Below are 27,376 nucleotides of genomic sequence, written 5' to 3' on the forward strand. Positions count from 1 at the left end.
CCCAAACACCTCCCATGTTATTTTTAAGGAGTTTATAGTTTTCTCCGTTGTATCATGTTTGTCCCTTAGTCAAAGTTCACTTGACTGTTTCTGACTCTCTTCCTTCCCATTAATCTGTTTGTCCCTTCACCAGTTCCATACAGTTCCAGTTAGTGGAGCTTCCTCATAAGTCTGGAAGGTGGGTAGTGTCAGTCTCCCAACTCGATTGTTGTTCTCCAGTATTATGTGGCCATTCTGGGTCTTTTGCCTTCGTATAAACCTTAAAATCAGTTTGTTGATTTTTTTTCAAAATTAAGGTTTATTTCCCCTATATGCATATAATTCTTAAAGGTCATTACATTCGTCTTACAAAGTTCCATAACAAAGTTGATCCCATACCAAAGGAGTAGTGCAGATGAAAAGGAATCACATTCAGTGTCCCCCGCCCGTATCTGTCCGGACTTTGGTTTTTATCTTGTGATGTTTCCTTCTGTGCTCAAATGTGGTCCACATGTGAGTCTAAAAAATATTTATATTTTAATGGGCTAACTATCCGCTGTAACTTCTTTTATTTTGTTTTGTCTTTTTATTGTAGAACATTTCAAACATAACAAAAATAAGATAGTAAAATGAACGTCATGTACCTGTCACACATTTTTATTTTTTAATTTTAACTCCAGTATAGATAACATACAGTATTACATATTTTTAATAGTCATTCCTATTTCACCTTTCTTGTTAATCTTCCAAATGTTTTTGACTGGGATATTTTAAAGCCAAGTCAGTATATTTTAGCATTTCCCCTCTACATATTTCAGTATGTATCTTGAACAGATAAGGACTTAATATCTAGTAATTTTTCAGATATTAATGATTATAGTTGGTTTATTTGAGTCAGGATTTAAAAGACATCTGCTCATTGCATTTTGTTGGTGTGTCTGCAAAGGAAACGCCTGCTTTTCTGACTTAAAGTGCGTGCAGAACAAGACACAAACACAGCGACAGCAGTGCCGTGACGCAGCCTTCCTGTCCCAAACGGAGTGCTCAGGTCATTTCTCTGCTGCTGCAGACCGCTGCAGTAAATGTCCTTTCTGCTTATTCTTGCACATTTGTGTTTTTATTTCTACAGAATATATTCCTACAGATTAGCAAGTCAAATTGTGTGTACATTTTAGATTTTTAAGATTATGCCAAATTTTGGAATAGTTTACATTCTCATCATTAATGTATGAGAGTACTCATTCCCCATACCCTCACCAGGAGCAAAAAATAAGGACTTCCTTTGGAGCCATGATGGAATAGCAGGTTTAAACAGGGACTATTATCCCCAACAAAAGAGGTACAAATTAAGTGAGCACTATGATTGTACCAACTTTCTACCTGGAGACACATAAACTACCACAACTGAAAGAGGAAGAAATAGAAAAACAGACTGATAACCAGCAAATAAATTGAATCAGTAATCAAAAAAACTACCAACAAACAAAAGTCCAGGACCAGATGGCTTCACAGGTTAATTCTACCAAACATTTATTTTTTAACAAATAAAAATTTAATTTTATTTAAATTTAATTTTAAGTTAATTTTAGTTATTTAATTTACATATATAAATTATGTATATATATAAATTAAGCAGAGAGTCAATTATCATATGGTTTCACTTATTTGTGGAGCATAAGAAATAACATGGAGGACAAGGGGAGATGGAGAGGAGAAGGGACTTGAGGGGAATTAGAAGGGGAGGCGAACCATGAGAGACTGTGGACTCTGAAAAACAATCTGAGGGTTATGAAGGGGAGGGGGGTGGGAGGTTGGGGGAACCAGGTGGTGGGTATTAAGTATTAAGGAGGGCACGTGTTGCATGGAGCACTGGGTGTGGTGCATAAACAATGAATTCTGTTACACTGAAAAGAAATTAAATTAAAAAAATTTTTTTTAGCTTAATAATAAAACAAATACCCCCATTTTATGAGACTGACACGCTGCCTACTGCGCTAAGGAGGCACCTTACGCAAAAGTCAAATAAGCACATGAAAAGATATTCAACATCATGTCATTACAGAAATGGAAATTACAGCAAAATAAGCAAATAGTATACACCTATCAGTATAGTTAGCATTTAAAAGTTGACTATACCACATGCTGGCAAGGATGAGGAGGAGCTGGATCTCATACACTGCTGGTGGGAATTTAAATGGTAAAACAGTTGTTGATTTTGATTTGAATTAGATTAAGTCTATAGATCAAGTGGGAAGAATTGACATCTTGACAATATTGAGGCTTTCTATCCATAAACATGGGATAGTTCTCCATTCCTTTAGTTTTAAAAATTTCTTTCAACAGTTTTATTTTTCCTCATAAAGATCTTATATAATTTAAAAAAAATATTTATTTATTTGAGAAATAGAGAGTGAGAGACAGTACAAGCAGAGGGAAGGGCAGAGGGAGAAGCAGGCTCCCCTCTAAGCAAGGAGCCCAGTGCGGGACTTGATCGCAGGACCCTGGGATCATGACTTGAGTTGAAGGCAGACGCTTAACCAACAGAGCCACCCAGGTGCCCTGTAATTTTTTTTTTTTTTAATAGAGAAAGTGATCACTTGTGGGTAGGAGGGGAGGCAAAGGGAGAGGGGAGAGAGGATCTTAAGCTGGTTCCATGCCCCGTGTGGAGCCCAACCCGAGGCTCAGTCTCCCTGCCCTGAGATCATGACCTGAGCCCAAACGGAGTTGGGTGCTGAACCAACTGAGCTACCCAGGCACCCCAGAGATCTTACACAACTTTGTTAGATCTGTTAGCGTTTCATTTGTTGGAGTGCTGATGTGAATGGTATTGTGCTTTTAAATTCAAAATCAACTTGTTTATTGCTGACACGTAGGAAAGCAGTGGGATTTTGTGTATTGACTTTGTATCCTGCAACCGTGCTGTAAGTGGTGAGTGTCCGGCGCGTCTTGCCGATTTTTTTGGATTTTCTACATAGATGATCATGTCATCCATGGATAAAGTCAGTTTTATTTCTTTCCTCTCCATCACTGTACTTTCTATCTCCTTTTATTGTGTTGTTATGTGAGCTCAGATTCCCAGTATGTGGAGAGGAGTGGAGAGAGGGACGTTCTTGCTCCTAATCTTGGCAGCACAGTTTGTAGTTTCTCACCTGTTCACAGATTAGCTTCGGGTATTTTGTAGATACTCTTGGAAGGTTGAGGAAGTTCCCCTCATTCCTAGTATACATATGGGGAGTTTTCATCATGAATTGTTGTTGGATTTTGTCATATGCTTTTTTCCTACATTTCTTAATGAACTGTACTGTGAAGCAGCTACTGTTTCTATTCGTTTGTTCGTTTGTTTACTGGTTAGAGTGCAAGCACCTATGAATGTGGGGGCAGAGAGAGGGGGAGGGAGAGAATCTTCAATAGGCTCCCGGCCCAGCTGGAGGCTGACACAGGGCTTAGTCTCATGACCCCGAGATCATGACCTGAACCAAAATCAAGAGCCGGATGCTTCCCTGACTGAGCCACCCAGGCACCTGAACATTTTTTGTTATTTTCATGTGACTTTTCTTCTTTAGCCTGTTGATGTGATGGACTAATTGGTTTTCAAATGTCCAGCCAGACTTGCATATGTGGAATAAATCTCCAAATTCTACTTGGTCATAATGTATAATTTTTTAGTATATTATATGGTTTGATGTGCTGATATTTTGAATATTTTGTTGATATTGGCATCCATATTCATGAGGGGTATTTTTTTTTAAATATTTTATTTATTTACTTGACAGACAGTGATCACAAGTAGGCAGACAGGCAGGCAGAGAGTGGGGGGGAAGCAGGCTCCCTGCCGAGCAGGAAGCCCGATGTGGGGCTCGATCCCAGGACCCAGAGATCATGACCTGAGCCGAAGGTAGAGGCTTTAACCCACTGAGCCACCCAGGTGCCCTGAGATATGGTTTTTAATTTTCTTTTCTTGCAATGTCTTTGTCTGGTTTTGGTATTAGGGTAATCCTGGCCTCATAAGATGAGTAAGGAAATATTTTCTCTGCTTCTTTTGAAAATATGTTTCCCTCCATTATCTTTCTTCAGTTTTCTGAAAGAGATTGTAGAGAATTAGTAAAATCTCTTCCTTAAGTATTGTAGAATTCACCAGTGGAACCATCTTGGTCTGGTGCTTTTTGTTTTAGATGATTATTAATTATTGATTTTTTTTATACTTCCATTTAACTTTTCGAACGTACGGAGTAGAAGTATAATGATTGCTTTAATGTCCTTTTCTAGTAATTCTGCAGTCTGGGTCAGTTCTGGTTTGGTTTCAAGGCCTGCTGGATCTGGATGACCCATGGGTGGGTGTTTTCCACGATTAATGGAAACCACGATCTTGGTTTTTGACTCCTTGAATACCTGATTATTTTTGATTGACTGCTGGACATTATGTATGACAAAATGCACAGCGAGCTGGGCTCTGGGTGATCCGAACTTCTTTCCGAGAGAATTTACGCTTGCTTCTCGTAGCCGGCTGGCTGAGGGCACTGGCAGTCCCAGGTCACGAATCCAGTTGGACTGTGAGAACTTGAAGGTGAGCCTGTGAACACCTTCTCTTGCCCGTTCACTGTCCTTCCTGGGGCCTGGCCCTTCAGGTCACTGCTCTAGGCCTGGGCATTTGAAAACATGCCCTTCTCTCCTACCTTAGTAGGCGGTTATGCTTTTTTTTAAGGGGAAATTTATTAAAATCCATTTGTAGTGTTTTAAAGGAAAAGCAATGCGTGGAGGCCTCAGCCTGAAGGTCGCCAGCCCTGTTCTCTGAAGTCCTTTGTCCAGCTGTGGAATTCTTTGCCCTTTTCCCAATAAGATAGGTCTATTTGTGCCTGAAAAGGATGCATTTAATTACACCATTTTGGGGCTCCTACTGGAGTAAGTGTCTCAGGTTTCAACTGCCTTTCCTGGGATTGTCAGAAACCTGCCGTTCGGCAGAGGTCTTCCTGGGTGAATGGCCTCCCATGTAGGGTCCCTCCTCTGTTTCCTTCTTCTCTGTTCTTAATTCTTTGCTGTGTTCACTGCTCTCTCATGTCTTAAAGTGTATCTGTATGTTCTTGGCAGTTTCCGCCACTTTCTTGTTCTCATCAGGAGCTTGGTACAGGTGACCGGGCCGCTGTGAGCAGAGATGGGGCGCTCCTCGTTCTCGCGTTGAGCGACGGCTTCGCGTCCAAGCGCCCACTGTGTGCTGCCCATCAGCTTCAAAGTCCCTGCGGAACACCGCCCCCGGGTGACCTGTGTTCCTCCTGGTTCTGTTCCCCCTGCTTATGCCGCGGTCCCCCAGGGTTTCCGCCCGGGGCGCTGATTATCCGTGCTTCTGCCCCTCCCCCAGCCCTCCGTGCCCACGGGTCTGAGTCTCCGTCTCTGCCACCCCAGTTGAGGCCTTTCTGTGCTTGCTTTGGCACGCTTGGTCCCACTGTCCCCACTGCGGTCCATCTTCCATACTAGCAGCGGTGTTGAAAGTTTGCTCGTCTGAAGACGGGTTTGCTGGTCTCCTGCTTCTGCGTGTACCGTCGCTGCCGGCTTCCCGTTCCCCGCCGTGCTGGCAGCAGCCCGCCCACAGCGCCCGGCCTTTCTGTGGCACCGCGGTGTCCCGCGCTTGTCCCCGGACCCTCTGACATGCGCCCTGTCGGCCAGCAGCCCGAGCACTGCCCTCCTCTTGGGGATTTGTCTTCATTGCTATGTCCTTCACTGTCCAGCGCAGCCTTTCTTCTCGGGCAGCGGGCAGGGACGGGGTAAGCCTTCGCCTACTCAGTGACTGTCGAGGAGGTGGAACAGCGAGGTGACCGGTGCGGCTTTCCTCGTGCGGCTCGGAGTCGCGTGCAGGGACAGGGCTCACTCGAGGGAGTGACCAAGTGGAACACTAACAGGAATTTTAATAAATGAATATGGGGGGCGCCTGGGGGGCTCCATGGGTTAAGCCTCTGCCTTCGGCTCAGGTCACGATCCCAGGGTCCTGGATCGAGCCCCGCATCGGGCTCTCTGCTCAGCGGGGAGCCTGCTTCCCCCTTTCTCCCTGCCTACTCGCGATCTCTGTCTGTCAAATAAATAAATAAAATCTTAAAAAAAATGGATATGTGAACTAAATGTATTTGAAAACTCAATCCGTTTGATTTATTAGGTTTGAGATCATGCTGTTATGTTTTTATTCTTCAAGTGTCGTGTGTAGTTTCTGAGAGTTTCGTGTCTGTTCCCTCTTGCAGCCTCTGACCCTCGGAGGCCACCGCGAGCCGGTTACTGCCGTGGCGTTTGGGAACGCAGCGAGTCCGCTTCTCCTCTGTTCTGCCTCACGAGATCACGTTATAATGTGGAGACTAGATGAGTGCAGACAAAAAGCACTTCAAGGTAGATGAACATTCAAAATATATTTTAAAAATGTACAAAGGGAATAACTCATCCTTCAACAGCTTGGTTTTATAACGGGGCTTGGAGAATTTTTACTCCTCCGACCCGGAGACCAGCCGGGTGTCCGAGGTGGCTGTTCTGTGCGGAAGCGCGTCAGACGTTCCCATCTCGGACCCGGGCCCTGTGTGAGGCTACACGATGGGCTCATTGGTTTAGGCTTGCGTGGCTTGTTACTGTGAAACCTGTGGTCTTTGCTGAGAGTACGCAGGCAAGGGGAAATACTCTTTCCTTCCAGGCAGTGAGGAGCGGCAGACCTGTACCGGACGCGCAGGCGACTGGTTATACTTGTGGGGAGCACAGCAGAGAGGGCAGGTGAGGGGGCAGAGGACGTGGCCAGACGCCCTCACGTGCTGCCGTCTCTGGGGAGGCGGCCTTTGCGCCAGAGGAGGGAGGGGAAGCCGATGGCAGGGCTGGCGCCGGGCAGGGGCACCGTGCCGGGCGTGTGCTCGGGCCCTCTGTCCCGAGAGCTCTACCTGCAGGCCTCGCTGAGGAGGGGCCCCGTGGTAGCAGCACGGGGGGTGTCGGAGAGCGTTCTCAGGTGAGCTGAGAAGCAAGGCAAGGACCAAGCTCAAGGGTTTGAGCTTTAGGTCACGGAGCACACGGAGAACTCCCAGGATCGCTCTAGAACACGAGCATGGGGGTCTGAGGCAGCAGCATACGGAGTGGTTTATGCCTCATCTCGCGTACTTGGCAGTTGAGTGTGTTAGCACAGACACATGTGCACAGCCACACACACATGCACACACATGTGCAAACCACACAAGCACACGCACAGCCACACACGTGCACACACGCACATCCCATGCACACATGCACAGCACACACATGCACTGCACACGTACATACACATGTGCACAGCACACACGAGTGTAGTAAATATACGGCACACGTGTAAATGCATCCAGCGGTGTATACATGTAGTAACGCAATCTCCTGTGCACATACACACATGCACATGTACGCTACACACGTGCATACAGTAAGTGCACACATGCACACAAGTACGCACGATTCGGAAGCATGTTCTTGTGCGTACATCGCAGGCACACCCATGAACGTCGGTACACGGGTCCGTATGGACAGCGAAGCACGTGTGTGTTATCTGCTCCCACGGAGGTCTTTGTACGCAAGTACCCTTCCATGTGGGAATGGGCTGCGCTCTTCGGAACTCACACGCCCGTGGATGCAAGTGGTCTGGTCCGTGGACGGGGGTGCAAGCCGTGCCGGAGCCACACCCTGGCGCTCCCATCGGTGCAGTGGGAGGCAGCTGCTCCTGTGTCCCGGAGCTCCAGCAGTGGGGCTGGGTAAGCTGCCCATTCCTCCTCCAGGGAGGCGGCAGGGGCCTGGCAGGCTGCAGCCCCACCAGGCTTGCTTTCCATCCTGTGGTGGGTGTGGGCAGGTGTGTCGGATTATAGCATGTCCAACATGATTGTGTTTGCACTTGGACTAGAAAGGACGTTGTGACCTGGGGCTGTCCTTGGTCACTTGTCCCCAGTGTCCTTTGCTGGCTTCGTGTCATTCTCTCATCTCTTCACATCGGAATGTGGGCTTTTCCTCTTTCCCATCAAAAATTACTGCTTTAGTGATGACAGCAGGCTCTGATAGCTGCCCCCTCTGCTCTCGCCGAGGCCTCCCTCCTGCTTGTGGTCTCCCATGTGAACTGCGCCGGACCCCTGCACGCGGACGTCTGACAGCATTGCCGCTTTCCTGTCCCGATCGCCTTCCCCCCACCTGCCTCCTGCTTCCCCGCAGCAGCTCAGGTCACAAACCGTGGCACTGTGCTTCTTCCCTGCACACCTCCATACCCGACCGACCCCAAGTTCTGTCTGCTTTACGTTCAGACTGTAACCAAACCTGCACACTCCTCACCCCGTCCACTGCTGCCCTGCAGTCCGGCCACAGCGGTCACTCAGCGGGGTACCATGTTCGGTCCTCCTGCCCACCTTGCCCAGGGCTCTGCTCTCCACTCAGCAGCCAGAGGTCCCTGGAAGACCGGAGTCTTGAGCACGCTACACTTCTGCCCAAGCCTCCCAGTGCCTTCCCACCTCAGGCAGACTAGGGACTGACAGAGCTATGGGACCCCCAGCCGAAGCCCCCGTCTCAAGGAGCAGCCCGCACTTAGTCCTGCCCCTGGGCCTTTGCACCTGCTGCTCCATCTCAGGATCATGGTGGATTCTGCCACATCCTTTAGGATCTACTCAAGTGTCTCCATTGCCGTGGGCCCTTCTGACCACCGCCCTGGACCCCAGTCCCTTTGTGTGCTTTGCTTTTTCTGACGGTATTCACTTCCTTCTATCGTTGTACGTTGCTTGTTTACTAATTTTGTTTATTGGTGTCTAAATGTCCTGACCCCTACCCCAGGTAAGCTTTCCACAAAGATAGGACTTTGTCTCCTTGTTCACCGATCTGTCCCAGGTGCGGAGGGAGATGCCTGGGTAGCACAGGTGCGTGTTAGACACTCAGGGAACGAGACCATGGGATTTTAGCCAAGATAGAACTCCAGTGATGTGTGCACATCTCCCCCCCTGTAGTCTGCGGGCTCAGTGACGTGACCGTGCTGGACAGGGCCCTTCCACAGGGCTGCTGAGTCCTGCTGCGTGGTAGCGTGTTCGTTCAGGGACGCTGCCTGAGGCTGCGGTCTGCACATGTTGTCACCTCAGGCCTGCAGGCGTGCCTGGAGACACCCTCCTGGGGGTAGAGAGGCTCCGGTGGCTCCGGTGGGCACCCGGTGCCTTCCGCCTGTCTGACACGGACCTGAGCAGCTCACACGACTGAGCCGGGAGCTGGCCTGGTCACAGGGGAGGGAGGGTTGGGATCATGCGTGATTCTGTATGACCCCCGTGTCTGTGCACATGCAGCCTTCCCAGAGACCCATTATCTGTGACGACGTGGAGTCGTTTTCTGATGGTTGATCCCTGCGTTCCACAGATGTCCAGAGCTGTTTACACTTGATGTTTTTAATACTGTCAAGGAGCCGAAGTCACACCCAAGCTCGTGGTCACTCTGCGTGCCATGTTAGGGGAGAGAGCCACATTGTCAGCACCTTCCTGTGACCTCCCAGTAACCTGCCACTAACGCCGAACTTCCGTCTAGGGCTGACTCCTCGGGGGCTGGTCGTGGGCACCCTGCTGGGAAGGGTGCTGTGTCTGAGGTTGAGCCCGGACGACCGCGCGGCTGCTGTGTGCGCTGGAAAGAAGATATTTGTGCTGGATACTGCGGTAAGGTTCGGCAGTGGGTGAGCGTGTGGTGAGCACGGCCGCCCCCCTCAGCAGCGGCACTGCTTCCCGGCGGTGGGGGAAGGTGTCCGGACCCTGCCCTCGGAGCGCCGCCCGGATCCCACACGGCTGTTGTGTCCGTCGCGACGCCGGTCCTTGAGATCAGGCCATCGAACACGCGTGTTCGGGCAGATGTTGGCTGCTCTGATTTCTCCTCCTCTGGTGATTGTCCAAGCCCTCCCAGCTCCGTGCTTTGTTCATCGCTTTTCTCAAAGCCCGCTTCCTGCCCTGCTGGACTTCCTCACCTGTCTCTTACCTGGGTGGGTTTAAGGAAACGTGTCTCCTCTGCTAGGCTCCGCGACTTCTGCATCTCGCATCTGACTAGGAGACGGGAGCCCGCTGGGCTCTGCTGGGCGGGCGCGAGAGAGCAGGGCTGGGCGTAAGGGCACCTCCCGCTTGCTCAGAGTGCGCCCTGTGCTGCAGACCTGCTCCGGAGACGGCTATCCAGGGCCTGGCCTTGGCTTTGGTTTGCCAAGTGAATGCAGTTGACCAAGCTGTTTGCCCGCGGGGAGTTTTCTGCCCTAGCTACTTAAAAAAATCTCGGTTAGGGAAGATGTTAGGCATAAAATCTTCACTGGGGATTAACTGATGTGTGCTAGGCAGTTTGGGGCACAGAGTGTGCCTTCCTCTGTTCATGTGATTCTCGGCTAAATCGTGCAAGTGAGGCTCAGTGTGACACAGTTTAACTGAGTGCTCACGCTGTAAGTGAAGTCCCAGCCGATGGGACGCGTCGTAGGGTTCAGTGATTCCATTAAGGCAGCCACCACACGTAGCAAAGCTCACCAGCTTCGTGTTGGGAGAAGGAACACAGAGAGCTGGGGGTACAGCAGGCATGTCAGGTGGGAAGGAAGCTGAGCTGTCCCGGAAGGAGAAGGCGAGGAACCCGAGTCAGGCCTCGACCGCGCGGATGGAGAGCGGGGGGGCAGGTGCCTGTTCCAGACTGTGCGGCCCTTAGTGACCAGCTTAAGAACTTCGCTTTGAGAGACGTCAGCTGATCCCAGAGCATGCACACTGATGTCCACATGACCATAAACAGTGAAGGGAAACCGGTATTTTCCGGGATACGATGTGATCATAGACAAGGACTATTTCGTACTGTAGACATTGGAGGTAGCAGAAATGTGCATTTCCTAACATCCAACCTGGGAAGTATCCATGTTCTGATGCACATTATGACCCCCCTTTTATCTTTAGTTGCCTGGCAATAAGAGGCATAAGGGGCAGGCACAGGCTCAGCTCAGCCGTCTGAATTTTCACTTCTCGGTTCATGGACAGGTAGCCTCACATTTGGAAAGGGGAGTTACGCAAAGTAGAGCTTAACGGAAACCGTTTTCTGTGAGATGTGCGTAACTTCTTAATAACCACAATCGCCAGAACATTCAGTTACTGATCTTTCTTCACAAATCCTCCCAGAGCCGGTCTACACTAGCCGAGCTGGAGGGTCACCGGGGCGCCGTGACCGCAGCCGAGTTCTGTCCGTGGCAAACACGCATCATCGTCTCGGTGTCTGAAGACAGGAGCTTTAAGGTCAGCCGTGGGTACCGGAGTGCTTTGTCCGCTGCCACCGCACACCTGTGATTTTATTTCTGCCACACTCTGTCCTGAACTTGGCCCGAGGTGCCAGCTGGCATGTCCCAGCATTCCTGGGGGGCTTGGGTCAGCTCTGGGACCTTCCCCCTCAAATCCAGGGCCCAGGGGAGCTAGAACATTAATGGACTCCACAGTATTTCCCTGGGGGCCCAGAGCAAAAAAGCCATTTTCCAAAATCAGAGGCTTCAATCAGAACTCAATCGAGCTGAAGAAGAAAATAATTTAAGACGCCAACTCTGTTCTCCCCCAGCTCCCAGCCAGCTGGGGTTAGCGTTGCTATGCTGTTGGCCCCGTGAGGACTTGTACAGCGGAACTGGAAGAAGAGGTGTGGGTGGTTTACACCGGCAGGGGCGGGCAGGAGAGAGACCGAAACTCCTCCTGGGTCATCTGGCCGCTTCCCTCCAGCTGCCACAAACACACGGGCTGTGCCTAGATGGGTGTGAGGAGGTGTCAGGAGGCTTTTGAGAACGGGAGCTGAGTTTGGAAATCACTAAAGTGGGTCCAAAAACATGCCCTGGCACCTTACAGACGGCGGGGAGCATGGCCGGCCCCCTCTCCCGGGCAGGCACCTGACAGTCAGATGACGGAGACTCTGGCCGGCCCCTCTCTCTGGGTGCCCGAGATGTCTGCAGCCTGTCTTGGGTCTTCCAGACCCGCAGGTGCTTCCTTCTGGAAATGTTCGCTTTTTTCCATATGATTCTGAAATCTTTCATGGTGTTTCTACAGTTTTATTATGTATATACCTATTTTATTATCTTCTCCTTCAGGTAACCGCTCACACAAATTAATCTGTAGCCGAGTAGATGTATCAGTTCAAGCTACATCAGGAATGTGGATCAAAGCAAAATTTATGTGTATCTTCTGAAGAAATGTGTGTGTTTCCGAAGGTTTGGGATCATCATGTGGAATCACTGATCTACAGCTCCTCAGTGCTAACAGGTGCCTCAAAACTCGTGTGTCGGATTTGCCAGTGGGCTTCTTGGAGTCGTTATTTCCGCGTGTGTTTATAAGCTGGAGGTGTCCCACTCAAGGGGGTCGAGAGTTTCCCTCTCATCTACACCTTGTAAGGATTCACTGGACAGGTGTATTTCTTGAAGTTTTTAACTTAAAAGTAAGCTTATGCTTGCAGACTGAGGGGCGTACTGGTGGGGGGGAGAAGCGTGCAGCCTGCCTCTGCTGTGCCCGGGAAGAGGGGCGGCCAGGCCAGCACAGGCTGCGTCTGCCTCGCGGATCGGAGGCTGTGCTCAGGCGGGAGGTTCTGTCCAGCCCCTGAGCTCTCAGTCTGTCTGGTGGGGAGGCCCCGGTATAGGCCACTAGGTCTTCACACACGTCCTGGCTGGTGTCCCGCGCTCCCGGCGCTCGTCCTGCTGCCCAAGGAGCCCCTTTCTCGGGATGAGTCGCACAAAAGTGCAGCTTAGCACACGGGCCATGCCTCGTTACCCAGTGCCTTCCCAGAGACTGCGTGTCCTTCCTGGCATCACAGCCGTGCATGGAGGAGGAAGCTTTATCAGCTGGGGTACATTGTCAGTCTCAGGGACAAAACACATTTCTTGGAATTCCGTTGACATTATTTTCCTGAAATTAACTTGTGGAATTATTATTGACTGTCAAGAAAATAGTTACTAACTCGATTTTGATATCATTTAGTTTATTTAGGACATGTTTTTAAATGTCTTTTTGTCTTAATTTTCCTCCTGAATTCTTTTCTTTTTCTTTTTTAAATGATTTTATTTATTTATTTGACAGACGGAGATCACAAGTAGGCAGGGAGGCAGGTGGAGAGGGAGGGGGAAGGAGGCTCCCCGCTGAGCAGAGAGCCCGATGTGGGGCTCGATCCCAGGACCCCGAGACCATGACCTGAGCCGAAGGCAGAGGCTTTAACCCACTGAGCCCCCCAGGCGCTCCAGTTTTCCTCCTGAATTCTTGACAGTGTAGATTCAGAATAACTTTTAAAATGACATGCGAGGCAGTAGTTCAAACAGTAAGCATCATTAATTGCTGTTTTCCTGACTGATGCCATAAATGTGTTACTTCTGGTGCCAGTTTCATGGCTATTGGGTGCAGCGTGGGTGATGGCGCTGCCGGGCCTGGGGGCGCCGAGCAGCGGGAATGGCCGGGCCTCCGTGGGGAGCTGCTGTGGGCTGTGGGGGGGCGGCTTCGCTCCCTCCCCACGCACGCACCTTCTCGAAATGTGTACGCACTTAGGGTTTCTGCTTCCTGCTGCGGGCATTATTTCAGGAGCGTTCAGACTGACGACAAACAGTAGAAGTAAAACTCAGATACTTTCCGCCAGAGTTTTGACAGATGCGTGTCGCGTGCCCCGTCCACAGCCTCCCCCCTCCTGAGTCTCCTCATCCACGCGGGGAGCCGGCAGCTGGTGACAGGAAGCGCGCATGGCCAGGTGAGGGAAGCAGGACCTCCAGCGCCGCGGCCAGACGCCGTGGTGACCGCGTGAGCGCCGCCGAGAGGTCTGTGCTCGCTCCCCGGTGCTCCTGCTGGGAGGCCCGTGGGCCCAGGGTCGCGGCGGGGCTCACGCTTACACGCGCCCACCACGGCCGGCACAGGAGCCAGCTGTGCAGTAGTTTGAAAAAGACACTTGATTTTTTTCAGAACTTACTTTTTTTAGGGGAGAAATTCGGGTGTATTCACAAAGCGTGGGTCCTGTTCTCTTCTTAAAAAGTTGCTGCTGAGTAATTTGGGCAAGATGCCCTGTTGGCAAATAAGGCAGCTCTCGCTCCTCCCATGGGCGGAGCACCTGGCCTCCGGCAGTTCGGGTCACCGCACGCGGGGTGTCCGTGCGCACGGGCCGCACCCCACACGCCGGCCGGGTGTCCCGCAATGTCAGCCAGTTGTGACGCCGTCTGCCTGGAGCCCCGGGAGATGGGCCCCTTCACACGCCGCCCACGGCGGTGCGGCCTCGGGCTCCGCGTGACCTGGCCACTTCGGGACGGGCCTGCGGCCCCTGCTCAGTTCCACGGACCTGCCGGAGCGACCTGCGGACCTCAGGGGACGCCTCTTGCCGGCGCAGCAGCCCAGTGCACGAACACTCGGGTGTGGATTGGGGAGCGCGGCGGGAGGGCAGAGGCAGTGAGAGAGAGAACCTCGGTGACTCCCCACCCAGCAGAGCAGGGAGCGCGACCAGGGTTCGGTCCCGGGACCCTGAGACCCCAACCTGCGCCGAAACCAAGAGGAACACCTCACCTACGGAGCACCCGGCCTCCCGCTGCTGACCAGTCTGGTAAAGGAGGCGGCAGAGGACGGAGATGAGCCCCAGACGGAGGCACACAGCACAGGGGGAGGTTGGGGAGGGTCACCCTCCGGCGCGGACTGTGCACGGACGTGCTCAACGACCTGGAAGCTGGGATTCCCTGGAGGCCTCAGTACGCAGGCCTGACCAGTGAAACCGGTGGCCACTGGTGACGGAACCCATTCTCCAGCCCCCACCCCTCCCCAGGGTGGGGCTGAAGGGTGCCAGCCTCTAATCTCGGGATTCATTCTCCTGGCAACGTGCCCCCACCCTTAGGGTCTTCTCACCAAAAAACACCTTTGTCACTCAATGCTGGGGAAGTTCTTAGGGTTTTAAGAGGCCTGTGCTGGAAACAGGAAGTCCAGAAACGTGTATTTCTTGTTGTAAATCACAATATCACAGATGTATTTTTGGAAACTAAGAAGTTTTACTTTTCCTTTTGACAAAGGTGACTGCTATTACTGTGCGCTTTTGCCAGTGACATGCCCACCGGACTTGTGGCTGTGTTCCTGGTGCTGGGTTCCGAGAGACTGGCCTGACCAGTGGGGATCAGAGTGCACGCCCTCTTGGGCTGTGGTTGATAAACTCGACGTCTGCGGAACGGACGGGCGGGGCTCGGAAGGGGCAGGGAGGGGTCCGACTGGCAGAGGAGGGTCCGGCAGGCTCTCGGGCTGCGCACACACCCTTCTCCGGGGCCTGGTCCGCGTGTTCACCGGTGCCCTGGGGTGGCAGACCTGCGGTCTGTGCCTTGTTGGCTTTTCCAGCTTTGGATCTTCAGTTTGGTCGAAGGACATCATTACCGTTGTGTGGCACGAGCTGACCTGAAGAAGACGACAGAGAGTTTCTCCCGGAGGACTGAGTCCAGGCTGTGCAGCCGGCCAGGTAGGCGGCTTGGAGGGAGCACCGTGCAGGGACAGCTCTTAGTGGGCGAAGTCTAGCGTCTGACCTCAGACATGCCCCAGCACCAGGGACAGCGCAGCTCATCCTGTGTGCAGGGGTGAGGTCCGCTGATGAGGAGAGCACGCGTTCCCCCCACCCCCGCTCCCCGACCCAGGCAGCCTCTTCTCACCTTCTGGTGGTTGTCCTGGGCCAGCCCCCGTCTCTGCAGGAGTCCCCTCCCTCTGCTCACAGTGGTTTCCATGTGGCCAGGCCTTCCTCCTTCCCCATTTGTCCGATGCCTGCGCAGCGTCACCGGCACAGGAGGGTTGGGGAGGCGCTAGGGGTCTTCCTTCCCGTGGCCGCGCTGTCCTGCCTCACCTTCCAGCGAAGGCGTCTTTCCCTGCTGGCCTCAAGCTTCTCATCACCGAACTTCCTTTCGGTGTAGCTCTGTGTGTGTGTGTGTCTTTAGGCAGTTTCTTTTGAAAGAAGGTCAGAGATTACCTTTATCCACTATATCTGTTTTCTTCCTATTGCTTTCAGTCTTGGCTTTCATTGTTTCTTGTGTAAGTGCCGTTTATTTTAGGTGAACGTGATCCTGCTTTAGGAACAGAGTTAACCTCCGTTGTGCCTGGAACCCCCCTTTCTTCCGGACAGGCCTCTATACGGGGTGTGCTCGGCGATGATCAGCTCAGTATGAGTCATGTGCACGTGTGGCTGTTTTCCTTGATCGAGAACTGATCCGAGTGCCTCTGACCCACACGCATTTCCTCCAGCGTCCCGTGCTGCCGGCTGGCTGCCTGCGACTCGGTGGGCCCTTTAGTCCCGTAACTCAGCTGATCAGTTCTGTTCCTAGAAGACAGTCCGCCTCCCTGCACAGACGGCTTGGAGGAGGGACAGGAGGTCGAAGCAAGCCTCCCGGTCCTGGGTCTGGCGTCATGCGATCTGTCCGTCATCCTTCCTGCCGAGTGTGGGGGGTGAGTGTGGCGAGCTGCCCTCGTGCCCCAAGGAAAGCCTCAGAAGTGTGAGGTTCACTTTTTAGGAATGATTAAAATAAAGCCAAAGTATTTTTGTCTTTTGAAGTAATAATATTAAGTATTTTTAGGATTGCATATTCTAAGTCTTAAAGCCGGTAAACTGAGCAGTTGTTTTTAAGTTTGTTTAATAAATGAAATTGGTAATTTTGCTCAGCAAAGTCTAGGCAGATCTTGATCGTAACGAGGTAAAGGGGACGTAGTTATACGTCATTTTGAACCTCCCCTATGTGCCCTGCCGCAGACGTTTCAGAATGTACTGTCACGGCTGTCCCTCCGGAGTCCCGACAGCTCTAGGGACAAGGAGGGACGAGCCTCTGTCTTCCCGGACAAGGTGGGGCTTAACAGGGTGGGGAGCCGACCGTGCTGCGGGCCAGGCCCGTGCACAGGCGCCCTGCTGGGTCTGCCCCCGACGCAGGGCACGGGCATCTGAGATGGCCTGTGCCGAGGCTCCCTGAGGGTCGGCCGGGCTTCCTGCCCCAGATGCACAGGGACTGGCTTGGCCGACCCGGGGACGGCTGTGGGAGCCTGAAGTCCCGAGAACGCACAGGATGTCAGGGTGGTCAGAGGCCCCAGGGCACTGAGAGGCCGGTGGCAGAGAGGGCGCCAGCCGTGGGTCCGGGTCCCAGGTCTGGCCCAGCCAGAGGAGGCTTCTCCATTGAAAAGTAGAATTGGAGGCAGGTCTGTTTGCCCGCCCTGGGGCTCTGCGGCTTCCGTCCGTTTGCTGCTGCCTCGCGTGGCAGGACCCGCCGTGCGGCGCTGGGCCTCTCGCAGGGACGCCCCCTGGGCAGAGAGTCCCGTGGCCTCAGGGAAGGGAAAACCGTGCAGATCGTGATCGAGTTGGGATCCACTGTGGCTCTTTAGTACTTGTCTGCACCGGACGGCAGGTGTCCCTGGAACCTGAGATACCAGCCGAGCGCCAAGAGCCGCCGCCTGCAGCAGCCGTAGGGTTGGGGGATGGGAGCCTGAGGAGGGGGATGAGCTGGGCGTTTTCTCTTTCCTTGAAATTAGTCAGTCTTCTGAGAATGCCGTGTGCTTATGGATCGGGAGCTCCGTGGGCCTGTTCCTTTTTAACTTGGCAAGCTTTGAACTGGAAGCCGCCTTACATTACAAGGGTAAGATCGAGTTCAGTTCCTCTTTTTCTCTGGCATCTGGGAGAGTGACCCTCTCGGTGTAGGACGCTCGGCCGTCAGAACGCGCAGCAGGCCACGGGCAGCCTCTGTGCATAGGGTCCCAAGGACACGCTTCGAGTCTGCTCCCAGCTCTTGGTGGCTCTCCCTGCCCTTGGTCCCCAGTCCTCCCGTCCTCCAGGTGTGTGCAGGGCCGCCAGGGACACTTGTTTTCCTCAGCACTCCCGGGTCTGTCCCAGCTCCTGCCCAGGATTCCGAAGTCCACACCATCAGTGTTTCCCCTGGAGACGTAGCACCATGACCAGGTGACTCACAAGCTAGTCGGACTCAACTTGTCTGAACTGAGCTGGGCGCCCTCCTGTCCAGCCCTGGTTCCGGCCCTCAGGTTCTGTGACCACCATGCGCGGAGTCGTCCCTCTGCCCTCCCTGTGTGCCCGCAGCCAAGGTCGCCTCTGGATGCAAGCTCCCTCCCTTCTCTATTAAGGCCCTCGTGCTTTGGGGACAGAGTCTGAGTTCTTAGTTTGGGCCAGCCCATCCCCCTCCTGGTGGGAAGTCACTGTGCCTTTCCTCACCTTCGGGACTTTGCTAGAACTCTCCAAACCTCTGCTGGCCTGAGCTCCTTTCTCTCCTCCGCTCATCCTGGAAGCTTCACCTGAACCTGCTCTGGGAACCGTGTTCTTCCCGGCTCCCCGTGGCTACAGTGTGCGCAGCGTCTGTGGTCTCTCTGTGGGCGCCTGTGTCCCCATGACTGTGGCTGCTCGGGGCCGGCGGGGGTCAGGGCTCGTAAGGGCCTTGCTCCTCGTGCCCCAGCAGCCCCAGCACGGGCCTGTGAGCACGGCTGTGTCAGCGAGGGGCCGGTCCCCCGCTTACCGCCAGCGTTGCTGCTCTGTTTCTCTTTGCCGGGAACGAAGACTTCAGGAGCCTCAGCGTTCGGGTTGCCGGGTCCTGCGCAGTGGAGAGCGGAGCGGGGGGTGACAAGGTGAGTCCTGCCTGATGCATGTCTCCGGGCTTAGCTGTAGGCTCACTCGGACCCACAGAGGACCGTGGGGCTGGCTGGCGGGTCACCGTCTCGTAGGCGGCAGGTTGGGACGCACACGGGGCCACTCGCGGCGACGGTGACTGCTGAGGTCATCGGGGCTGTGCTCACGATGGGCGTCGCGAACGTGTGCTCCGTGTTGACTGTCCCGTGCAGGCCGTCTGCTTACTCACGTCCTTGTTTGGCCACAAGATCGCCTTGCTGGAAATCCACGTGGCCGCTCTGGTGACGTCGCAGCGGAGGCACGCCGCGGGAAGGGGTCTGTCCGTGCTGCCTCGGTACGGTCTTCCTGCGCAGGCTGTACGTGTGCCGCTGCAGCGGCTCCTAGAGTTCCCGTCCCTTTTGGTCTTAAGAGAGAAAAGTAAAGCCTAGTGAACTCCAGGTGTGCTAACCCTGTGTGGAACAGGTGATTGCTCGTGGCTTTACTTCTGTCTTGTGCAAGACCAAACGATGCCTCATTGATCTTGCTGTAACCCAGGATGGAGTGGAAATTAGGAAATAGCACTTTTATTAAAAATACTACAGTGTATTTCTTAGAAGGGTAAGGACGAGCTTGACGGGTTGCAAACCTTGCACGCCCATACGTACGGGCGTTACGAGCTGCTTGTGACTGTCCTGAAATGCAGGTGTCCTTGCTGCGAGCGCGTGTGCGAGTTTGCTCTCCCGGTGCTGTTTCTGTTTCTCCCTTAGTGCCCACGTTCTGTCCACGTCTCCGCTGCGCTTCAGATCCGCGGAGGAGAGGGCGCGGCCGGCTCCACAGGCGCCGTCCAGTTCGGGTAGTGTACTTGGGCGCTCCGCACCAAGCTCGGGGTGCTCTCCGGGTCCGCGCGCGTCCGCACCTTTCTCTTGCTTTGTGAATTCATGTTGGGCAGCAAGAAAGTTCCGGGTTTCCTCCCTTCTGGTGTTCCTTCATTTCTCTGCCTCTCACATGGGCGTTACCTGCCGTTTGTGGGAGAGAACGTGCTCGATGTTTCTTTTCCCGAATTGGGTAGAAGTCTTAGGGCTTCAGAAACATTTAGAAACGCTGATGGCTCTTGTGGCCAGAAGAGCCGTAGTACCTGTGGCCGCTCATTTGTCGCGGGAGCGATCTTTCCTTGCTCGTCTGTGCTGAGGAATTTTCAAGCCCAGCACAGACACCATGCTGTTGGACCTGTGGACGGCGTTTCTAAGACACGTGCACGTTTGCTTACCTCGTCCTGATGCTGTTACGTGGAAACCAGGGCTAATCCTCTGGTGTCTTGTGTTAGCCAGCCCATATAAATTATTTCCCATTCTCTCAAAAAATTTTCTCATTGTTTTATTACAAGCATAAAACAAATGCATTTGTTGCTTTTTACAAAGAAATGATTTTAAGATTAACTTCTGTTTTAAAATGGTAGACTTCATTACATCTCATTTATTTCCGTTATAATAATCATTGATAATGATTGTTTTTTTCCTTCAGTGACCAACCCAGCATCCTAATCAGTCTTGTTAAAAAGCCCCTATTGACCTAATTAAAAGCCAGTCGAATAGTAGCTCTAAGCAGTAGCTCGGTCGGTCTGCTTTTATCTCCGTCTCTGGTGAGGGACTCAGCTCCTGGAGGCCAAAGTACTAGGCAGGGCTGGGCGGGCTGGGCCCCACTGCTCGGACCTCCAGGCTCTCCGCTCATGGGGATCCTGTCCTGCCCAAGTGGGCCCCTGTGTCAGCTGTCGCCTCCCTTCTCTGGGAAACCTTCTGACATCCTTGACTGTCGTCCTGAGAAAGACCGTGCAGAGCCCCCGAAGGCCACCCTCACAGGTCCCTGCCTGCCAGGTCCCCTGGGGATGGGATCTGCCCCACCCCCTTCTGACCCTTCCTGCTCTCTCTGCTCCCCGCTCCCTCCCGCTGGGTCTGGAAGCCAAGCCGAGCACTGCTCAGCAGGAAGTTGCTGCCGGTCCTTATTTAAGTAGCAGCTTCCTCAAGGAATTATCCATTCCTGTGTCCTTGTGTTACTCCAAGTGGAAGTAGTGTTTCACTCTAATGCTTTGGGCATTTATTCAAATAGTATCATTGACATATTCATGAGCTTTCTTCTAGGAATTTCAAGACCTTCTCCTGATCAAGTATACTAATGCCTCCGTAAGCGTATTATCTGATCCTGAAAATACTTTCCTGGAGGCTTTACTTTCCGTGGACACTTTTCCTTCCCTCAACACTGATGTGGAGAGGTTTTCTGGGGCCCCTCTAGGGTGTAGTTTCATCTCCAGGTGTCCCCTGAGGGGCCGGCCTCTCGCCCCGGAGGGCAGGGCTCTGCCTTGTGTGAGCCGGAACGTGTCCCCACCTCCTCATCCCATACCTGTCCTGTTAATGGTTTGCTCCTCGGCTTCACTCGGCTTCTGAAGGGAACGCGGTCCAGGTTGTCAGGTTTGAAACAGTGCCAGAAACAGAACGAAATCTGTTTCTTTTTTTTTTTTTTATTATTTAAAGAGAACTATTTTAAAAATAATTCAAATGTTATTCAATTATCCATTTTTCTAAAGTTATTTTTCTACTCTTGTACAGAAAGCTCCTTTTGGATACCAAGTATTAAACGTATGTAAAAATAAGGAATTCTGGCAGAATTTTATCTCCTCTGAGAATTTTTGAGATTTATAAATATTTGTGGTGAGTTCACACAGTGTCAGAGTTTTTATGGGTCTGCAGTGTTGTGGGAGACTAAATAGGGTTATAGGTTTTATCGCCATTGTGTTTTAGTGGCTTTTCTTTCTTATTCCGTCTTCTGGTAAACAAGAGCATAAATGAGGACTCTGAGCTCGCTTATGATCGTGGCCGTTCTTGTCGGTAGGGAAGACGGCGTTGCCACAGTTTCTGGAGCGAACGGCTCCCGACGGGTGGTCTTGATGGTCCCGTGGACAGAACTTCACGCAGGCCGGGCGAGGATGTGGGCCGTGTGGTTACAGCGCGAGCAGACGTGTCCGTCAGGCGTGTTCGGAACATGTGACCGTGAACATACGTTCAGTACCGTCCGAGGAACCAGAAAAACCCGTTCTTGTTTTCTTACTTTTAAGGCCCTTGATGTAACCTTCTTTGGTGGTGGTGGTGGGTTTGGCATCAAGTATGAAAGTTCTGAGGTTTTTAGGGCACAGCCTCGCTCCACTTGTGTGGCTTTCTGTTCTCAAGGCACTTGGTTCTTGTCACGTTCAATGGCTGCTACCTTTGACGCTTGTCTTACAGCGGTGCAGAGCGCCGTTAAGGACCAGCCCCTGGTTTTCCACAGCAAAGTGAGGTCGTCTGGGTACGCGTCCACGCCACGGTGAGTAAATGTCTCAGAGGCTGCTCGTGCTGGGACGTGGACGCAGGGTTCTGGACGCCTGAGCCCTCTTCTCCCATCCTCCTGCGGCTGGCGTCCTCCCTCATCTGTGCCCCAGCCCCTCCTCAGCCCCAGGGGACCTGCGGCTCCTGCGGCAGATGCAGAGCCTGCAGTGCTGGCCTAGGGCCAGGCCACCCTCTCCTGCGCCCCCCATCCTGATGACTCTGGGCACGGCCTGTGCAGAGTGTGCTGCTTGCCGCCTGCTCCGGGCAGCTTGGATGCAGGTGTGGGGGGCTGTGGCTGTGCCCCGTGCCACCCTGAGGCTCGGCACCCTGGGGCCCAAGGTCTTGTTTCTTCATCTGAGTAACAGGCCAGTACCGGGCGACTGTTCAGCTACCACCAATATGCGATAATCCGATTTCATTAAAGGGGGGATTCAGCGTGACTTCCCAGTAATGTCACTTCTGTTTCTGAGTAGGTTCGCAAATAGTGTCCACAAATGCAGCTCAGTTTCTGATGTGAGTCTGTAGCTTCGTTCTCCGGAAGGAGACTGTGTGTCCAGGATGCTTCCGCAGGTGTCTCAGGGAAGGATAGTTGTTAGGGTTAAAGTAATTGAATGTTCAGTGTGGGACGCAGAAAGCATAAATACATTTAAATATGTATGTACATTTTGCTGCAAAATACAGGTCTCTTAAGAAGGAAGCTTGAACTGTAATCTTTGAGAGTAACATGGTTTCTTTCCACAGCACAACTATGTTCTTGCCAAAGACCAACACCAGGGGCAGCGGTGGCCGCTCTTTACCACGGAGCCACATTCACAGGTGGTACAGCTCGTTTTCCCAAAGTAAATGTGATGTAATTTGGGGAGGCCTTTTGAGTACTTCAGGAGACTTGTTTCCAGCAGTTGTACGGCCTAGGACGTGTTTGGGGATGCGTTACGACTTGGCTGTACATGGCCTTGTGGTCACATTCGGTTCTTCCTTATTAACCCTTTTTCGGACAGGCGGCTCTCTTCACCACCTTAACAACTTAGGAATTTTAATTTTGGTTAAAATTCTGTTTTAGAAAGCATTGGGGTCAGTGAATGACGCTCTTGGGTAAGTTTGTTAGGTAGTAGCTGGGCGGAAGACCGTGTGCACTCACAGGGCTGTCGGCCCGAGATGAGTGCAGGGGCCTGGACTTGCTTCCTGTCCAGCGGGCGCTGCACCTGCGGGACCTCAGCCAGCCCTGCTGGTCCCCGGGCCCCGTGCGCCTGCACAGGGAGGTGTGGGGAGACCCCAGGATGCTCCCCGTCGCACACATGGAGGTGTTGCATCTGGACAGATTCCGGGTGGTGGTGCTGGCTGAAATGTCACTTGCTCTCGGCCCCGGCACATCTGTGCTTGGGCGGTCACTGGCAGAATGCTGGTTTCACCCCGTTCTGGGATGTTTCCTGTGCCCCGAGGCTCTTCCTGCCCTACTGTGCTGCTCCTGTCTCAGCGTCGATGGCAAGGATGTGACCCCAGCAGGTGCCCTCAGACCCTGTGATACCCAGACCGGGGGTTGGGGACAGAACACAGCACCAAAAGCTATGCTCAACTCTGCTCTTCTTGGTGACATTTTCCTACGAGAGCCCAGCTCTCCAGGCGGAACCAGTGGCCTTTGACACGTTTCTGGCCCGGGAACCAGCATTTGACGTGTTTCTGGCCCGGGAACCAGCATTCCGCTGAGGGGTTTCAGTGAGGGGAGGACCCCAGACAACGTCCTGGGCACAGGCCGGTGTTCCTCTGGGAATGGCTGCTCTGATCACCTACCGAATTTCACTCCAGAGGGGTGGCGCTGCCGGGCTGTGGGGCGGGCTCGCCCGGCCAGGCTTTCCAGCTCGCGCGGCCTCCGAAGGTGTGACAAAATGTGACTTGTCACCAGTAGCTTCCAGCTTTGACAACAACCTCTGCCGAGCGCCTGGCGCCTTTCCAGGCTCCCGAAGCGCGTAGAACACTGTGTGACGGGGGGCTCTGGGCTGAGGAGAGGGGCTGGTGGGGGGCACGGGGGTGTCAGGCAGGAGCCTGGCCTCCAGCGCCCTGGCCGGCCCCCGTGCCCGTGGCCTTGCTGCTGCCCAGAGGCTGCCGAACTACTTGCTGAAAATGAACCCTGAGGAGACTTTGCCTTAAGTTCCACGTGTCTTCAGTGGGCTGTGCTGCCCGCTCCCCAGTCCTGTGGGACTCACCCCACCAGGGCCACCCCAGCGCGTGTCCTAGCCGTCGGTCCTTTTCCCCAAGCCATCCGTGGTCTCTTCCACAGACTGGGAATGTGGTTATTTTCACGGCAGATGCAGGCCGTGTGCAGAGGACGTGAGCAATCACTGTGTGACGCGCAGAGTAGGAAACCAAGAAGGGCAGTATGTCTGTCTCGCCGAGTCCTTGCACAGTCGCCCATGAGAAACCCTTGACGGTTTGCCCTTAGAATGCAAGCGTTTTGGCTTCCTGGGACGGAAGTGCACTTTGCGGAGCTGTTTCGTGGATTCGCACGTGTTTCTGGGCATTCAGTGGGAGAGAATGAGGCTGCACGGGTAAACGGGAGAAGCCAGCATTTCCAACCCCTCGTTTTGTTTCTTACCTCACTTGGAACTCTCTTGATCTTCATGGTCCTGCTGTTTCTTCAAGTAGGGAGTACCCTTTGCGGCTTTCTCTGCCAACCAGAGTCCACAAGCAGCTTGTCCTCGCGCACGGGCCGCCCGCCGCCGCCACCTGCGTCCAGTACTCAGGTACGCCGCACCCGGGATGCCTACGCTGTATTTTCAGGGATCTCTGAACTGCCACTGTTCCGACATAAATAGAGCTTTAGAAATCCTGGTGGCATGAAGTTCTCTGGCATTGTTGGAGTCTGGATGAAAGTCAAAGGTCACGTTGCCCTTGAGTGGCCTGGTGTTAGGGCCTTTGCGCCGGCTGCCACCACACCGTGGGAGCTCCTGTGTTTGGAATTAGGGGCTCGCCTGGGTTTGTGCCCTGTGTGTGACCCTCCCTCTGTAGTGCTGGAGGGAGCCACAAAGGGGGTGAGGGGCTGGTTCGCGAAGGTTGGGGGAGACCGCTCAGGGCGGGTGAACCTTGATGTCCTCTGTGATCGCCATCCCTCCTCGGAGGGAGCCTTTCCTGCAGGGCCCGGCGTGTGCCTCTGCCGGAGTCGTCTCTGGTCTTCCTCGGGAGAGGGAGTGGGGAGCAGGTCCTTTCAGGGTGGCCCTGTGATCTGAGCTCTGTCTTCAGAAGCACGCGCTGTTTCTGCTTTCTAGACTCACCTCGAGGTGAGAAGATGTGTTTGCCCTCAGTCCAGGTGGCTGGAAGGCCACCCCTCAGCATTTTGAGGGCAGTCCTATAGTTTTCACGCCTTCCAACCATGCTGAGTTCCCTGCATTTTTCTGTGAGTGTCGCCCAAGCATGTCTGAGGGATGTGGGGAGGTAAGATGCGTGGTGTGGTCAGTGCAGTAGCTTCGTGGTGTGAGATAAGAGGTCTTATCTCTGCTCCTGTGATTGTGTGGTAGGGTTAGCAGTAAGGCTGCAGAATCGTGGGGGCCTCTGGCTTAGTTCTGCCCCGTGTTAGGGGTAGGGTTGGATATTCCTGCGTGGCTGAGTACTGGGTGTCTTTACTGTTGATGGGAGGCAGGTGCCTTGGGGTCAGGGTTCTCTGGGTTCAGAACCCCGTGCTGACTCTGACTAGCCCTGCGGCTCCTCCCTTCCGGATCTCTAAAGGACGTCCTGGGCGAGGCCACCTGGTGGCCCTGCAGAGGATGGTTGACCACTGAGCATGTGCTGTTGTAGGATCTCTTACTACCTGACAAAACAGATCGGGTTAGCTACAGATTCTGTATTTACCTGCTGCACGCGTGACTCCTGGGAGCTCTGACTTTACAGGGATGACCTTTACTGTGTTTAAGCAGGAGATGGACGGTGGCTCGCCTGCGGCTTAGCCAACCACTTGTCACTGGTCCTCCGCGCCGATCTCGGCGGGACGCCTGCTGTTTTCTCAGGTATGGTGTGTGTTACTTCTAGTTACTGTGAATTACGGGGAGTCTCCTGTCCGGGTCCGGGTTGCTCTCCTCTCCCAGATCAGACTGGCCTAGAAGGAGGGCTCGTGTGGAGGTTCAGCGAGACGGGCCCTGCTGAGCCGGCAGAGGGGGTGGAACCGGGGGCCAGGCTGCAGGACCGTCGCGGTGCCCCACGGTCAGGGAACACAGCTTCTCCAAAGTTCTGTGGGGGCAAAGTCTGATCTTCCCGACATGACTGAAGCACATTTGGAAAATTAGGAGCATCTGTACATAGGCATTTTTTTTTAAAGATTTTATTTATTTATTTGACAGAGAGATAGATCACAAGTAGACAGAGAGGCAGGCAGAGAGAGAGAGATCACAAGCAGGCAGAGAGGCAGAGAGAGAGAGAGGAGGAAGCAGGCTCCCCGCTGAGCAGAGAGCCCGATGTGGGGTTCGATCCCAGGACTCTGGGATCATGACCTGAGCTGAAGGCAGAGGCTTCAACCCACTGATCCACCCAGGTGCCCATAAAAACCAATTCTTTAAAAAAGGGTGAACTTGAGTGAGAACGTGTTGCTTTCTGTGTTAAGTTCTCCGGCTGCTGTTGCCATCCTGCATTCCTTCTCCGAGGCACGGGGCCCCACGTCTCAGGCAAGGCCCCGGCCCCAGGCAAGGAGAGGACTCGGATGTGTCTCATTCCGGTTCCTTCTGTTCCTGAGCTTTTTCACCCCAGTGTGCACGCAGCAGGGGCACCTGCCGTCCGAGGCGGGAGGCCGCCGGTGTGGCTGGGGGCAGCCGAGCTGAGGGGACGAAGGACGAGCCCAGCCCAGGTCCCTTCTGGGCTCGCCGGGCCGCTCGAACCGGGGTCCCTTCTCTAGGCCTTGAGGTCAGAGCTGCTTGTGTGCGGGGCGGAGCGGGGAGCAGCCCCTGCGGGCTCCCCCGGTGTTGTCATTCGCGGTCAGCCCTGTCCCTGCCCGCCCGGCTTATGCCCCGGCAGGGTGCCCCTCACAGTTTGGCGACGAGAGCACGTCTGTTGTCCTTGGCAACTCCATGGACCTCGTGTGGGTGCCCAGGCCTGGAACACGAGTGAGCAGGGAGGGACGGAAGGAGGGGGGTGTCCCCGCTCTGCCGTGGATGACCACTTCATTGGCAAGAATTACACGCGGCTGAATGGTGGTGACTTTGCTGCACGTGTCCCTCTGACGTGCGGGTCGTCGGCCTCGCCACTGCCCGGTGAGGCGGTGCCGGTCCGCGCTGCGCTCTGCGGCGTTGAGGAAAGGCTGAGAGCTTGTGGGCTCTCAGACACAATGACCCTCGGCGAAACCTCCCACGTGCCATTCCTGGCACGGTGACTGCGTGGTGGCCCTGGCCCAGGCAGCTGTGGGCGCCACAGGGCCTGCGTCCTTCTGTGTATAGCCCAGAACCGACGCCAGAGGGCAGCAGAGCTGTGTCGGGGACTCGGCCGCTGTGGGCTGGGGTCCGCAGGGCACTCAGGTGTCGGGCCTTCACGGC

General features: G+C 53.7%; 1 protein-coding gene across 1 annotated transcript in view; it reads left to right on the forward strand.

Moving 5' to 3' along the window:
- WDR27 (WD repeat domain 27) overlaps positions 1–27,376 on the forward strand; it is a 101,300-nt gene that overhangs the window by 4,900 nt on the left and 69,024 nt on the right. The window contains 15 exon segments of the mRNA XM_044242223.1: positions 6,204–6,345; positions 9,499–9,623; positions 11,094–11,207; positions 12,158–12,209; positions 13,601–13,671; positions 15,282–15,399; positions 16,250–16,370; positions 17,439–17,542; positions 18,469–18,536; positions 18,750–18,871; positions 19,284–19,369; positions 21,789–21,867; positions 22,611–22,685; positions 24,510–24,607; positions 25,775–25,864. Of these exon segments, the coding sequence (XP_044098158.1) occupies positions 6,204–6,345; positions 9,499–9,623; positions 11,094–11,207; positions 12,158–12,209; positions 13,601–13,671; positions 15,282–15,399; positions 16,250–16,370; positions 17,439–17,542; positions 18,469–18,536; positions 18,750–18,871; positions 19,284–19,369; positions 21,789–21,867; positions 22,611–22,685; positions 24,510–24,607; positions 25,775–25,864 (1,465 nt within the window).

Source organism: Neovison vison, chromosome 1 (assembly GCF_020171115.1).
Source record: "Neovison vison isolate M4711 chromosome 1, ASM_NN_V1, whole genome shotgun sequence".
Lineage (NCBI taxonomy): Eukaryota > Metazoa > Chordata > Mammalia > Carnivora > Mustelidae > Neogale > Neogale vison.